Source organism: Nestor notabilis, unplaced genomic scaffold, assembly GCF_000696875.1.
Source record: "Nestor notabilis isolate BGI_N333 unplaced genomic scaffold, ASM69687v1 scaffold28864, whole genome shotgun sequence".
NCBI classification, from domain to species: domain Eukaryota; kingdom Metazoa; phylum Chordata; class Aves; order Psittaciformes; family Psittacidae; genus Nestor; species Nestor notabilis.
In genome coordinates this window covers 16,278-31,746 of record NW_009925612.1, presented here as the reverse complement: position 1 = coordinate 31,746, position 15,469 = coordinate 16,278, and the positions used below count along the sequence as shown (strand labels likewise).

General features: G+C 44.2%; 1 protein-coding gene across 4 annotated transcripts in view; it reads left to right on the top strand.

Moving 5' to 3' along the window:
• LRRC8D (leucine rich repeat containing 8 family, member D) overlaps nt 1–12,455 on the top strand; it is a 36,536-nt gene extending 24,081 nt beyond the window's left edge. The window contains exons 1-2 of one of the 4 annotated variants that reach the window (XM_010013142.1): nt 9,678–9,871; nt 10,004–12,455. In XM_010013142.1, the coding sequence (XP_010011444.1) occupies nt 9,678–9,871; nt 10,004–12,248 (2,439 nt within the window). In that variant the 3' untranslated portion in view covers nt 12,249–12,455. Of the gene's footprint in view, nt 1–9,675 lie in introns of those variants that run through there. The other 3 variants (XM_010013143.1, XM_010013141.1, XM_010013140.1) reach the window with 3 other exon arrangements.
• Nucleotides 12,456–15,469: the final 3,014 nt, after the last annotated feature.

Here is a 15,469-nt window from a genome sequence, read left to right as displayed (position 1 = left end):
AAGTCTTTTGGGACGTTGTTCTTCAGGCAAGGTTTTGAATGGGGTTTTGAGAAAATAAAGCATGAGAGGGAAGGAGGTAATCTGAAGGCCTCAGCAAGATTTCAAAACAGCCTCCAAAATACGCATTGTGGCATAATTCCTCTTTATGCTGAAGTACTGAGATTGAAGTACACACCCTGAACCAAACAATTAGGAGACTAGATGGACTGAGTAAACAGCTTACTTCTTACAGAAAGCAGCTTAAGTTTGGTAGAGGAAAAAGAAATACAGTTAAACTTCAATAAATCCCTTTCAGGATAAACGCTTTGGCTGCAGGCATTTTTCCTGGCGTGAAACCAGTGGAGATTCAGCTGTTGGAAGCCTGGCAGGAATTTGGAATGCGGTAACATTAATAAGTCATCCTTCATCTGTTGATCAGAGCTTTACCTGAGAAGTCCTCATTGTTACCCATCCGGCAGGATGGCTGAAGCATAGAAGATCTCTTTGCTTCCTAAAGAGCAGGTAGGGTTGGGAGCAGGGTGTGTGGTGTCTACCAGGGGTGAGGGGACACGGAATGGTGGCAGGGGTGTTGGAGGCTGCTGAGCAGTTATCTCAAGTGGTTTCTGTGACATGGCTTTAGAGCTAGTCCTTGGCTTCAGTGAGGAAGTGTCCTCTTCCCCCTGGGGAGAAAAGAAGCTGTGTGACATTTAAGTAGGAACATAGTTTGACTATTGTCCTTTAAGGAGACTGTGTGTTTGAAAACTGAGGGTGCAGACCATTTTTTGGGCTGTAAACTTGCCCTGTTGTATTTACTTGTCATTTTTATCAAGGCAGCTCTCTGTTGGCACCATGGGCAAAAGGAAACGTGGAATTAAAGGACTGGGTATGGATATATGGATTTCCCATATCCTGATTCTCAGCTGTGCTTGATGCACTTTCCTACCGCTCTTGCCACAGAAAAGGTCTTGACAGGAACAGAGGAGCTGTGATGTGCAGGTGTTTACATGTAGCTTCATGTGTTGCTGGGTGCTTTTTGGTGTGTTTTTCTCTGTGTGTTTAATTTCCTTTTGTTGTTTTAACTTTCTCATTTGCGTGACCTTTCCTAGATGGCTTTTAGCTAATGGATATCATGGAAGTGTCACTGCGGGCACTTGGAAATGCAGCAGCTTGTACGTGTGCAGATCTTGAATAGGAAACTTGTGTTTAGCATGTAACCCAGTGAGAGTCACTGTGTTTGCTCTTCTGTCTAAAGAAATGAACCAGCTCAGGTAGGGAACAATGGAGCCTGTTCTGTAGTTAAAGGAATTTTGTCTGCTCTTGGCTCTGGATCTCCGTGAGGATGCTGTAAATGTTCCAGTGCAAGGTTGCTGGCATGTCCATTAAACATACAAAGCAAAGTATTCATTGGAAACAACTTACTTCAGTTACTGAGTAAACCTGCTCCTGTTCTGATGGGAATACAGTTTAGATACTGAGTAAACCTAGACTTTAGTACCATGAGTTAGAGTGGAGAGGTCATTTTGCCCTTAAAAGAGGTTAAATTAAAGCCTACAGTAACATGAACTTCGGCAACGTGTTTCTTTTGGTAGGCACTCCTTCCTATTCTTTAGGTGTGTTTAGGGTGTGTAGTGAAAGGTACTAATATATCCTCTAATAAGATTTCTATCTTTACATTCTGTGGCTTAAAATCACTGAACTGGCAGCTCTGTGCCAAGTTCCATTTCTTACTGCTTTTGAAGTTCCCCAGTTCCAAGTGGATCCAGAACAAGATGAGACAGAGACTGGCAGCGTGTGTGGCTGTGGATCACGCAGGAGGACTTCTCAGAGGAATTGCATGAGTTGACGAGTGCCATCTCTACCTGAGGTCCAGCTATTTCATACAGTAAACTTTGTATCCATGCAGACTTCATAGAATCATAGAATCAACCCAGTTGGAAAAGACCTATCTCACATAGAAGCAGATTTAAACAACATCTCGGGGTCTAAACCATTTTTAACTATTCTGGTTTTGAGATTTCTAAACTGAAAGGGAAATATAATTTTGTTATAACTTTCTTTTTTCCTCTTCTAATCCTTTTAATTACTTTTTAATTGAAGTTGTAACAGTAGGATTTTTTTGTTAGTGATAAAAAGCAGCCTGTAGGGACTAGAGTTACCAGATGTGCTTTTATTTTGGTGCAGCTTGCTTTTGCATCTTGATAAATTCCCAAAGTGCCCTGGTCAGTAGAAGCACCAGATGTTTACTGTGTGTTCCTGTACTTCTGACAGTGGTCATGAAAACACTGCAGAAACATCGCTGGCTACAAGATAAGGGAACAGCAGATTTGGAAATGGCAAAGGGATTAAACGTTTAACACTTGGATGCAAGCAGCTGCTGAGAGTTGCACCATCCAATAAAGTAATTGCATTGTACATCTTTGACAGCACAGGTTAAATCAACTGCAGTAGCTCAGCTGTGTTTGTACTTGAGTAGAAGTGCTTAGTGTTAAGCTGGGGTCTTGCACACACAAGCTGGGCTGTCTATTCAAGAGTGCTGGTGCGGGGATGCTCAAGGAGTTCTGTGAAATGAGATACCAAGTGTCTGCTCCCTGGTCTTGCTCTAGGCTGGCTGGGTAAAACAGAAGGTGCTGTTGGAAATCCGGTCATTCAGCCTTAGAGTCACTGCTTTGGTCCCTGGTGATGTGCTGCCTGGAGTGAAAGAAGGTATTGCATCAATAATGGTGGTTGTAACACCAGGGTAAGGTTTGGAGTGCGTGTGCTGGGGTACACCAAGGCATGTTCTTTACCTCCATCTGCAGTGCCCGTGGTGCTTTGCTGTAGGGTTTCTGTTCAGGCAGTTGTGCTATGCAAAGGCTCGTGTTCTTCCCCAGGGAAATTGCCAGTCAAATGCCTGTGCATTCATGGGCTCTTGCAGACGTAAGTTCGGTGTCTAGCTGTCTGCTGAGGTCTAGCCTCATTAGTCATCTCTCTTGGCTTCTTGCATGTTGCTTTGCTACATGGCTGGTTTTATAACTGTAAATCACACGTGGTGAACTGTAATACGTGCAGTTTTATAATACTGAGCTCATCACCAGCTACAGAGACCCATGTGGAAGGATGCCGAGGGACCACTCTCCACTCTTGTCTCCCTCTCCCATCTCTTCTCTCCCGCTGTTTATGATCTCCAGTGCTACCAGCCTGTGTGAAGTGAGCACGGAGCAGCACTGCTGAACATTCAGCGTGGGATCTCTTTGAGCTTTTCGAGGTCAAAAGCTGACAACTTATATTGTGAAAGCTACTGAGTGCCTGGGGATAAGTGTGAATAAAACCTGGAGCTTGCACTTTTGGTCACAGCAGCCTTCTTGTAAGAGCACGGCTCAGCAGTCCTGCAGTTGCTCATTTTCTGTACTCTGCGGGCTCGGAACTTGCGTGTGGTGAACACAGAGTTAATGGTGGTTTGGGTGCTCTGGGGAGCTGGTCAGAAGTACAACACTGGGCTCCTGTGTTGAAAGTCATCCTTAAACAGACCTCTCTGGTCACTTAACAGCGAGGCAAGAATGAGGTATGGTTTGAGAGTTTATTGTTAGGGAAATTATGGTCACTAGTGCTGCTTTTTACGTATCATGCTGATTACAAAACCATCTGCGTAGGAGTGGTGGATAGCACTAGACCTTCAAAGAGCTGGTAAACAAGGAAGAATCAGTGTAAACACTTAAATAGCAGCGTCCCAAAGTAGGTTAGAGCGTTTGTTACACAACCTGGAAAAGCCCAGCTTGGAAGGGCAGAGCTTTTGAGAATAAAATAATAAAACCAGATTTTAAGTTTTATAAATGGATTCTACTCTGACATTGATTATAGAAACCAGGATTCATATTTTGGTCTCTAACTTACAGAAGCCTAAAATATCTGTGTGCAGTCTGAGAGAAATTAGATCCTGATACTTCTTTGTTTGCCCGATTACATTCAGTCAGATTAATGTTGTTCATCAAGATGATTCCTTAGTTGGGGAATTGATTTACAGTCTCTACTGGAGATTATCAGAGACTATATATTCCCTTTAAGGGGAAGGCCAAAATGACAGCTGTGCCATTGGGCAGTGGGATGGATGAACTGAGGAGGTGGGTTACTTGTGGAGGTTTTAGTTTGGGGGTTGGTTTTTGTTTGGTTTGGTTTCCTAAACAATGAATATGTGAGTGGTGTTAATGAACCCTCCTTAATCATGTAAGTGTGATGTCAAATAATAGCATCATAGTTTTCCATATATATTCATATAATGATATTTAATTAAAATGAAAAACTGTCGTGGAACTGTTGTTCCTTAGTCGAAATGTTTTTCTCTATAGGAAATCTCCTTTCAGCTTTGTGTTTGTTGCTTTCTCCTTATTTAGTTTCACTCGCTTTATCCATTACAATCACTGCACCATCTCTAAAATACTCTCTTCAGGGTGACACACAATTAATTTAAGTCAAATCATGCAGATAAATATCCCATCCCATAGGAATTTGCTTAGCCTGGAATATCAAATAGGCCAAACAAATAACAATTTGCTCAGTCAAGAGGGAGCCAGGCAAAATTAAACCAACGCAGATCTTGCAGATTGATCTAAGACTGGTAGATTTGGTCACTGTCAAACGTTCAGAGAAGAGTGAGTGGGAACTGTCATGCAGGTTCTTAGGTTAAATCTGGTTTGGATGCTCCTAGAAAAAAGCACTAATGAGGAAGTATCTGATGCCGTAAGCTGTACTTAGTACACACAGTCCTTGTGTTCTGGTGGTGGTTAATGTTCTGCAGTTCTTTCTGCTGCTGCTGAAGTAGCAAAACACTTCATGTAGTAGAGAACACTATAAAAATACCTGTGTTGCATCTTGCTGTGGAATGTTTTCCTGGGCTTTTCAGGCTCCTGGTGCATGGGCTGCTGCTTCCCGACACCTATCCGGAGGCAGTGCCTCAGCCAGCGCACTCGGGGCTGCAATCTGGGCTGGGAATATTCCCAGTTAGGTTAGGAGGGACAGTTCCCTCTATTACTGGACCCGAAGCCTGTTGGTGTTTTGGTTAAACCGCCTTCAGTTTGTTTTAAACTTAATCTCAGGAAGTGAATAACCAGTGCAGGTGATGAATGTGTCTGTATGCTCAGAATGCATGAATCCATTCGTAGGCTCTCCTCTGAATGTGTTCTAGTCTTTATGCATTGTTTCACAAGGGCTCTGGGGCTCCTTACATGTGGTTCTGTGGGGAAGGGAAGAAAAGGGATGGTGCCATCTCTTTGATCTTTGCAGATTGTCTGTGGAACAATTGATGTTTGCTGCATCCTGGCTAAGAGGAATCTCATAATCTGTTCTTATCACATTAAGGTCTAATTGCCTGCCTTAATAGGGATGGTGCAGAAGGAGAAAAACAAAGGAAGTCGAAATGGTTGGTGGAAAGAAGAGAGTAAACTATACAGTGGAAATAAACTTAAACCTATGGTCACTTGATCAAAAGCAAGCTAGCAAAGCCTTTTAGTTATGGGAAAACTTTTTTCCTCCTTACTTTCCTGTGGGAAGGGAGAAAACCATTTTGTTCACGGCAACACTTTTTCTTTTCAACTAGAAATGTTTTCTTTATTATTAGGAAATTCTTGACCAGTTGTGGTGACGAGGCTAATTCAAGAATCTTTTTGTTTCCTGGAACAAAGTGGGCTTGTTCTGAGCCTTGGGAACCTGCAAGTGAGATGAGAGGTTCATGTGCTACAGTTCTGGTTTTATTTGTTTGTTCTAACTTTAGATTTGCTTTAAGTTGAAATATGCTTTTAAAACAGGAGGGGCAGTGAGTTACAGAGGCAGACATGTTTTATCAGTAAGTACAGGAAGAAGTGGGATGTAAATAAACATTAGTGACATACCAATCTGCTGCTTCCTTTTCCTCTAACTTCTGTATTTAAGCTAGTTTCTTAGGAAATAACCCCAATATGTGCACTGTGTATTTCAGCATTTATAGCCTGAAATATGTCAGGAAAATTCACTAGGTTAATCACATTCTGAGCTCTTTCTACCATAGCTTTTCTTTACGGCTAATGAAAGGATTACATTTGGCTAAGTGTGACTTAGGAAATTGGTTGTTAACCTTTGATTTAAGGTTGGACTTTAACTTAGAACAATTGTATTGTCAATGTCAGTGTTTTGGTTTTAGATTCTGTTTTCACTGTAACTTACACGAGTGCAAAATAAAGCGGGTTTAGTTCTAGAGCTCCATATGAAACAGCAATGAAAACGGAGTTAGTATTAACACTGCCTTCAGAATGTGAAGTTTTTCTACCTAAAATTGTAGCAAGAAGCAGTTGTGCTTAGAACAGTTTATGTGTTTAGGTTAAAGAACTATCTGTTTCTTTTCCCCACAAGACAGACTGCACCCAGTAGACAGCTGGAGGTAATGGATGGAGCTGGGAGAGGTTCATGTTACCTTAGAGCATCATCCAAGTTACAGAACTGCAGACAAAGGGTTTTGGGGGGGAAGCCCAAAAGGTCATACTGCAACAGGCTTGAATTAAAATCTGTGCTTATGAAAACTAAACTAGAATCTGCTGGTTTAAAAAGGAGACAGTGTCCTGAAATTCCATAATGGGAATTAAAAATCACTTCAAGAACCACAGTTTTCCAGTTTGGGTCTAGAGCTCAGTGTGTTAAAACTCCATGTTCTAGTGAGCCTCATCAAGGTCCTTTCAGTGGCTTGTAAACCCTGAAAAGGGCTGAATGAAATGGATGTTTTCACCATGAAAAATCAGACATTCTTCCTCTTTTTTCCCCTCTTTATTCCCTTTTCACTGTCATCACTGCAGCTTATCAGGAAGTCCCAGCCCCAACCTGGCACCCTTAAAAAGAGTTGAAAGTTGGCAGTGAAAACACAATCTACCTACTCCAAGGAATATTCTGGACAGTTGGCTTTAAAAACAGGTTTTAAAAGCTTTAAGTAGCTTAAACTGAACTGTGGAATGAAGAAAACCCAACCCCACTACAGTACTGAGTAATCCTTAATGATTTGATTTCTGAGCATCGGCAAAAATAGGTTAACTTCTCTGGTTATTAGTTCAGTAAAATTAAACGCCAATACGTGTAATGATAGATTTAAGACACAAAATACCACATTTATTTGCAGTCAGTCAGAACGTCTTACACTGTGTGTAGGTTTACATTCTTTCATTTGTGTTTTAAGACTCAGAGCATTTAAATGTTTTAGACATGTGAGGACAGAAACCTGTTCTCAGCTCCTGGAATTGATTTTTCAGTACCTAGAAAAAAAGCCTGCGTCTCTTTTATGAGACACAGTGTTAGTAATACCACAGAGGGGGTTTTGTGTTTTGTAACTGCTAATCTCTGCCAAAACAGCAGCTCTTCTGTGAGTATCAGTAACTTGAAAGAAAAGACATGTTTAGAGCGTTGAATGTGGTACTTCTTGGTGTAAAGCTCCTGTTACACCACCCTGCCTACAGCCTCACAAAGAGGATTACATGGGCTCTGTTGTGCCTCCTAACCTCTTTGAAATCATTCTCTGTGTGTGCAAGACGAGGTCTAGTAGAGGTGATTTTTAGCTTTAGCTTTTTTACTGTTCTTTCTAAGTCTCTACCTGGAACCATTCTTTTCCATTATTTCAGTTGCTGAGAGCAGCGCTTGGGTTTCGGTGCTTTATCCATGTGTTCTCATGAGAGAAGCAAAAAAACCCCATCACCTTCATACTGCGAAAGGAATTCTGCAGGTTGTGCCCCAAACCACAGTGAAGTAACTTCCCATGTGATTAGCTAGGGCAAAGTTGAGGGAAAGGCTGGCCCCAGAGGAACAAGCAGTAGCAGCCACCCAGTGTTGTCACAGCAGTCATCTGCTGCTGTTACAGGCACAGAATGGTTTGGGTTGGAAAGGACCTTAAGATCATCCAGTTCCAATCCCCTGCTATGGGCAGGGGTTGTGTGGTTCTCCTGCCCTGGGTAGGTGGCAGTTGTGCCTCAGGAGTAAGGAGGGTCCTTTTCTAACTCTCCACGTTAGTACAAATGACTGATGAGTACAAATGACTAATGCTGTTTTGTGCACATGGATGTTACTTAATTGTCAGTTCTAGGGCAAGCAGTCGTGCTGTGACTCAGTCTAGGTAAGCACCGGGACGCATTAAAGACCATGGGAGTTTGGAGCTAACTTGGAGTAAAGCTTTGGTAGCTGTGGGGTGTGTTACTGTTCTGTGTCCGTCAGCACCTCCTGTAACTACAGCCCTGGGGTGGTGTGTGGGGAAAGGCTCGGGAACCATGCTGCTGGGAGGCAACTCTTGTGGAGCTGGGGTGCTGTAAGACCCTGACAGCTTGTGTTACTGATGGGGGAGCAGGGTTCCACTTTCATTGGAAAATAGAGAGAGATGGAAGTTCCTGCTGCCTGAACTCACATTTTGGCAACTCTGCCCAAAGTACCGATTGAGATGAGTGCCGCAGTGAGATAAACCCTCTGTCTCTGGTTGCCTTCCCCAAATCCCGGGCTAGGTATGCAGTATCCTCCCAGTAAAAGCTGCTGGGGGGAGCATGAGAGGCCAGGGCTGGATCCCTCCCTGTGGTGGAGGAGATGCTTTCACCCTGGGCTCTCCAACGGTGACTGCTGGCCTTTCCTGCACACCAACACCATGGGAGCTGGTGCAGGGCAGGGGGGAGGCTGATGTGTGCCTTTGACCATATGGGCAGTGGCTGATACTTGAGTTCTGCATAGAGAAATGTCTGACACCTTCAGAGAGAACAGGCTAGAAATAATCTATCATGTCGTGTATTCCTTGCCTGTGACACTGTCCTTCAGGGTCTGTAAGGGGCTGGTCCGTACCAGTTGGTATGCTGCATGGGTCTGGTGCATCTTTATACAGCCTGCTTTCATCTCCTTGTGCTCTGCTGAGCTGGTCTTCTCCCAGCCAAAGGGAGCCAGGCTCTGTGTGAATCATGTACATCCTGCCTCCTTCCCCGCTCCGTGTGTACGCACAAGCTGCGTGTTGCACTTTAGAAATGGCAAATTTGGGTCACAAGTTCAGCAGTGAAATGATGATTTTTACCACATCCTGCTCGCACAGGAAGCTGCTTTTTTAAAAAGCTGGTAAGTCGAGTCCTCTAGATTCTGTCAAAACAAAAAGCAGATGAGGCTGTTTAAAGCTGCAGAGAGTTCTGGATTCTCACATGATCACTTTGCCACTTCGTCCCACAGTGCGTGCTTAAAGTGAATGATGGTGCATTAACTTCAGGTGAAACCCTTGCAGCCTGCTGCTGTGCTACCTGGACTAACCAGTGTCCTGTAGTCACCAGGCTGTGATGATAACCTGAAAAGATGAATCCTTTTAGTAGTACTGTATCAATTTCCCCCCCATTATGTTAAGAAGAAGTTATGGGAGGTGTTTATTGGTTGGCTAGGCTGGATTTTTCTGAGGAGGGATTATTAATTAAATGGGGAAGAAATGGATACAGGCCCAGTGAATTGGTAACTGCTTTTCTTACTGTAAAACATCCACGTTAAAAAAGTTATGCCAAATATTCATGTGGTAGCTGCAAGGCTTGTGTGGTGGTACTGAAGGGAAAGGAGCTGATCAATCTGGTAAGCAGTGTGGATGCTCAGCAGCAAGGAGTGGGAACCTTCTTGAGGGGTGGTGTGTCATGGTGTGATTGTTACTCCAAGGTGAAATAACCTGCCCACCGGTCACCCATCCTGATTTTGGTCTTTGTTCTCTTGTAGGAATGTTCACCCTTGCAGAAGTTGCATCGCTCAATGACATCCAGCCAACTTACCGCATCCTGAAACCATGGTGGGATGTATTTATGGATTATCTAGCTGTTGTGATGTTGATGGTTGCCATTTTTGCTGGAACCATGCAGCTGACCAAAGACCAGGTGGTCTGCTTGCCAGTTCTGCAGTCTACTGTAAACACAAAGCCACAGCCCAGCACGTCAGGGAAGGCTGACTTCACCACTGTTGAAACAACCACTGGTCAAGGAGAAGTAGCATCAATGGGAACGGTTTCCTTTGGAAGTGCCCCTACTGTGACACCTGATGTACTTCTGAGCAGAGCTACCTCTTCTCAGTATCAACCCACTGAATCCGGCCAGGAGCTGAAGAAGGAGCAGAAAGATTCCTCAGGCCGTAAAACCAATTTGGATTTTCAGCAATACGTATTTATTAACCAGATGTGCTATCATTTGGCTCTCCCTTGGTATTCCAAGTATTTTCCCTATCTCGTTCTCATCCATACTATCATTTTAATAGTCAGTAGCAATTTTTGGTTCAAGTATCCCAAGACTTGCTCAAAAATTGAGCATTTTGTGTCTATATTAGGGAAGTGCTTTGAGTCCCCTTGGACCACCAAAGCCTTGTCTGAAACGGCATGTGAGGACTCGGAGGAGAACAAACAGCGGTTAACTGGCGCCCAGTCCCTGCCCAAGTACGTTTCCACTAGCAGTGATGAAGGAAGCCCGAGTGCCAGCACTCCCATGATAACAAAGTCTGGCTTCAAGTTTTCAGCTGACAAGCCGATGATCGAGGTTCCCAGCGTCACTATCTTAGATAAGAAAGATGGAGAACAAGCCAAGGCGCTGTTTGAGAAAGTGCGCAAGTTCCGGGCTCACGTGGAGGACAGCGATCTGATTTACAAGCTCTATGTTGGCCAGACTGTCATCAAGACTGTCAAGTTCATATTTATTCTTTGCTATACTGCAAACTTTGTCAACACCATTAGCTTTGAGCACATCTGCAACCCGAAAGTGGAACACCTGATTGGCTACACCCAGTTCGAGTGCACGCACAACATGGCTTACATGTTGAAGAAGCTGCTCATCAGCTATATTTCCCTCATTTGTGTCTATGGCTTTATCTGCCTCTACACCCTTTTTTGGCTGTTCCGGATACCTCTGAAGGAATATTCCTTTGAGAAGGTCAGAGAAGAGAGTAGCTTCAGTGACATCCCCGATGTCAAGAACGACTTTGCGTTTCTCTTGCATATGGTAGATCAGTACGACCAGTTGTATTCCAAGCGATTCGGTGTCTTCCTGTCAGAGGTAAGTGAGAACAAGCTGCGGGAAATTAGTTTAAACCACGAGTGGACTTTCGAGAAGCTGAGGCAGCACGTTTCCCGCAACGCCCAGGACAAGCAGGAGTTGCACCTCTTCATGCTGTCGGGCGTCCCCGATGCCGTGTTTGACCTGACGGATCTGGACGTGTTGAAACTGGAGCTGATTCCTGAAGCGAAAATCCCAGCGAAGATCTCCCAGATGACCAATCTGCAGGAGCTTCACCTGTGCCACTGCCCTGCCAAGGTCGAGCAGACTGCCTTCAGCTTCCTGCGGGACCACTTGAGATGCCTTCACGTGAAGTTCACGGACGTTGCGGAGATTCCTGCATGGGTGTATCTGCTCAAAAACCTCCGTGAGCTGTACTTGATAGGCAACTTGAACTCTGAAAACAACAAGATGATAGGGCTCGAGTCCCTCAGAGAGTTGAGGCACCTGAAGATTCTGCACGTGAAGAGCAATCTGACCAAAATCCCCCCCAACATCACAGATGTGGCCCCACATCTGACAAAGCTAGTCATCCACAATGACGGCACTAAGCTCGTGGTACTCAATAGCCTTAAGAAAATGACTAACGTCGCGGAGTTGGAGCTGCAGAACTGTGAACTGGAGAGAATTCCCCACGCCATCTTCAGCCTCTCTAACTTACAGGAACTGGATTTAAAGTCAAATAGCATACGCACAATCGAAGAAATCATCAGTTTCCAGCACTTAAAAAGATTGACTTGTTTAAAGCTGTGGCACAATAAAATAGTCAACATTCCTTCCTCCATTACCCACATAAAGAATTTGGAGTCTCTTTATCTCTCCAATAACAAACTCGAATCCTTACCAGCTGCAGTGTTCAGTTTACAGAAACTAAGGTGTTTAGACGTGAGCTACAACTCGATCGCGTCGATTCCAGTGGAAATAGGTTTGCTTCAAAACCTGCAGCATTTCCACATCACGGGCAACAAAGTCGACGTTTTGCCAAAACAGTTGTTTAAATGCGTTAAGTTGAGGACTTTGAGTCTGGGGCAGAACTGCATTACCTCAATCCCAGATAAAGTCAGTCAACTGCTGCAGCTGACTCACCTGGAACTGAAGGGGAACTGCTTGGACCGCCTGCCAGCCACGCTGGGGCAGTGTCAGCTTCTCAGGAAAAGCGGGCTCGTGGTGGAGGATCACCTCTTTGACGCGCTGCCCTCGGAAGTCAAGGAGGTGTTGAACCAAGACACAAGCATTCCCTTTGCTAACGGGATCTAGGCGGAGGTGAAGTGCTCTCTGGTAGCTGACTTCCACACGACACACGCTGAACGGTGTGGTGATTGCGAGACCATGCGTTTTCCTCGGGAGGCAGGACTGCTATAGCAGGGCTAGAAGAGGCGTAACCGAGTGTTCAATGTTTGCAGTGTTTTAAAAGATTATTTCCAAGATTTTTGAGAGGATAAAGAACCTGAATAATCCCAATTCTTTTTTTTTTTTTTTCCTCTCCTCCTCCCTTAAATTGTTTGTAACTTGGATGCTGCCGCTTTTGAATGTTTACAAATTTGCTTGCCTGCTTAAAGTAAATGATTAAATTGATGACCTTTTCTTACTATGCAAGTTGTTCCTTAAGGTCTGGACTTACTTTAGTGCATTATCGGGGGGGGAAACACAATGATAAATGTCAACGGTATGGTCCTAAGAGCACTCAGAACACATGCTGATGTGTGTTGTTAGTGGTTAGCCATCCTCCAGTGAAACCAGTTTGGCTGTGCTTTGAACTGCACCGGAACCACCGTTTTCCTGCATTGAGGTATGTGGCTTGCATCAGGCCAAGTGTGTTTGCCTTCGTTCTTCATCCTCGAGGCCTCATGTTGTCGGGTGAGATTTCGTCTGTGGTCCAGTGTCTGGTCCTTCACACTGGCAAAGACTGGTCACGCTCCTGCCACTGGTCTCCCCCTCGTTTTCCATAAGGCTCCTCTGTCCCACCATCGGGACGCTGCTGCTTGGCTTTCAAGTTGGGGATAGTTCTGGTGTTTGAACCGGTTTGCACGGTGACTCGAGAGCCATCAAACACCACGAGGCTTTACTGCTCATGGTTTGCTCCTCTTCTGAGTTTTCATCTGGGGAACTCAAGGCATTTTATGAGTTGGAGATTGTTGTTTCACAGCCCTTGCTTAGGAACTGGGGTGTCGGCTCCATTTCCTAGGCTGACGACAGAGGCATAAGAGTTATGATTAACCCAAACGTGATTTAGCTTTACCACCTATTGTGGTGTGTCTCCCACACCTGAACTTTAACCATAGGACCACCTTTCTCCCCCACCCCAGCTCAAGTAGTTTGATGGTTTTGAACACTTACGTACTGTTAGAAAAGCCTAACTGTGTGCCACATTAGTCATCAAATAAAGGAAAAAGCAGACAGCAGTGAGCGTGGGATTCCTTTTTGGCTGTTTCCTTTGGTGGTGCTGTGTTTTTGGTTTATAACTGAGTTTGCATTGCCAGAACCATTAAAGAAATATAATCCATTAAATCTGCAAAATCATCAGTTGTAAATCTTGGCCATTTACATTCCATGCGTGCAGAAAAGAAATACTATGCTGGGAGATGATTACATGATTACTCATGGTTTAAACACAATTCCCTATTGTAGTGCGGTCAGGACTGAACTAGTCTGTAGTTCAAGGGGCTGTTCTCACACAGAAATCCTCATGCACAGCGATTTCTGCTGTACCATCACCAGAGCTGCCCTGACTTACACCATTAACGAGGGGATAGTTTAGGCCTGGGGGCATTGAGCAGTCAGGAACACTTCAAATACTGCTCCTGTGAGGCTTGTTGTTAATCATTTACTGTCAGTCATGCTGGGAGGACTGTTTGAAGCTGTAGGTAGCAGTCTCTGTGTACGTATGAATACATGAGCACTGTATGTTTGTGTATAGCAGAAGACCCGTTTATGAGCAGTGGTTTTCCCACTCCTTTTGGGGATACAGTCTGTTTTCCACTTGCCAGCAGGTAGTAAACCTGAGACGTTGACAGTTCTGCAACACCAAGTCACGGGTTTGGCAGCACACTTGGAGTTACTGATCCACTGGGAAATTCAGGGCTAACTGACCCTCGGAGTTCGCGTTTCAAGTAGAAGTTGAGGCTGCAGTGGACTTATTTCTTTCCCTTTTATTAAGAACCTCTTTCCTGTGTTTATTTTTGCACATAGATCACTTTAAAGTTGCTGGACTTATTGACCCTTTAGAAAAACTGTGGCGCATACTATTGGTGTACGCTTTGTATTTGCTGTTGTCATTTCAGCTTCCATTGTGTGTAGAGGGAGGAAGAGCTGGAGGATGACAAAGTAATTAAAATAGTTAGAAAAATACTTCTATTTTTCACTTTTTCCCCCCCTTATTTTAATAGTGGAGTCGCACAGAATGTGGCCCTGGATTGATCCAGCTTTGGTGTTTTCAGATTCTCCTACTGCCCCTACTCATGTGCAAAACTAAGCCCATCTCCACTTCATGTAAGTGTGGTACACATGATTTACACCACTGCTTTGACTAGTTTGTTATTAGCCAGTTTTATTTCTTTAGACAACTTCCTCCAAAACAAGTATGTGTGAAAGGTAACTTCAGGCGTGTGATGCTTGCTCAGCATAAACTCCGTTCTTGTTTTCAGGAGAGCTTTCTCAGCGTGGGGAGGAACTGCCCATCGTCCCCGTGCTGCCTCCCCCCAGTCCTTCCTCCTCGTTGTGACTGTTCATAATGTTCCCATTTCCTGCGTGTCAACTGGCCCAGTCTTGCTTTAAAGTTTTGGAAGCTCATCTCCTTTCCATGTAAGGCATGTGAAATATATTTTGCATTTCTTATTTGATTTAATAAATGAGATGTTTGTATCTTCCTCTAATCTACTTCGTTAATGGGGGAAAAAGTGTGTTTGCGTAGTGAAATCTCTGATTTCGGGTATCTTATGCTATGAACTATCATCTAAGAAGGAAGAGGTATGAGCTGCTGCTCCTAGTAAATCCTGTAGGTGTGGTTTCTAACTACAATACAGTACTTCAGGACAGGGTTTTTATTCTCTCCCATGTACAGAATCTAAATGACCTACTGCTGTTTTGATTTGGCTAATGGAGTTTTGCAGAATACATGTATGGCCCTTAAGAAAAATGGCTGTGTTCATTCAAATGAGAGGAAGCAGGAAATTGCTCCTGCCGCTGTAATGCATTTCTGTGAAGATCCTTTAGTTTCCTAATAGATTGTCCTTTTGGAAGATGCTTCCTGCGAGAGGGGATGCAGAGGGGATGCTGACACTCATGAAAGGCTCTCTGCTGCTAAATAAATGGCTTTGCTGCCCTCTCTCATAGCAAAGTGGGGAGCCCTGGCACTCGCAAGTCATGTCTGGTTAGTGGGGATCTGCTTTGTGGCCTGTATTTTTAGCCAAAACCTTCCAGAAGTAGCTGTTGTGTATATTGTGCTTCCATGGATGCGCACAGAGATCGGTGGTGCACGG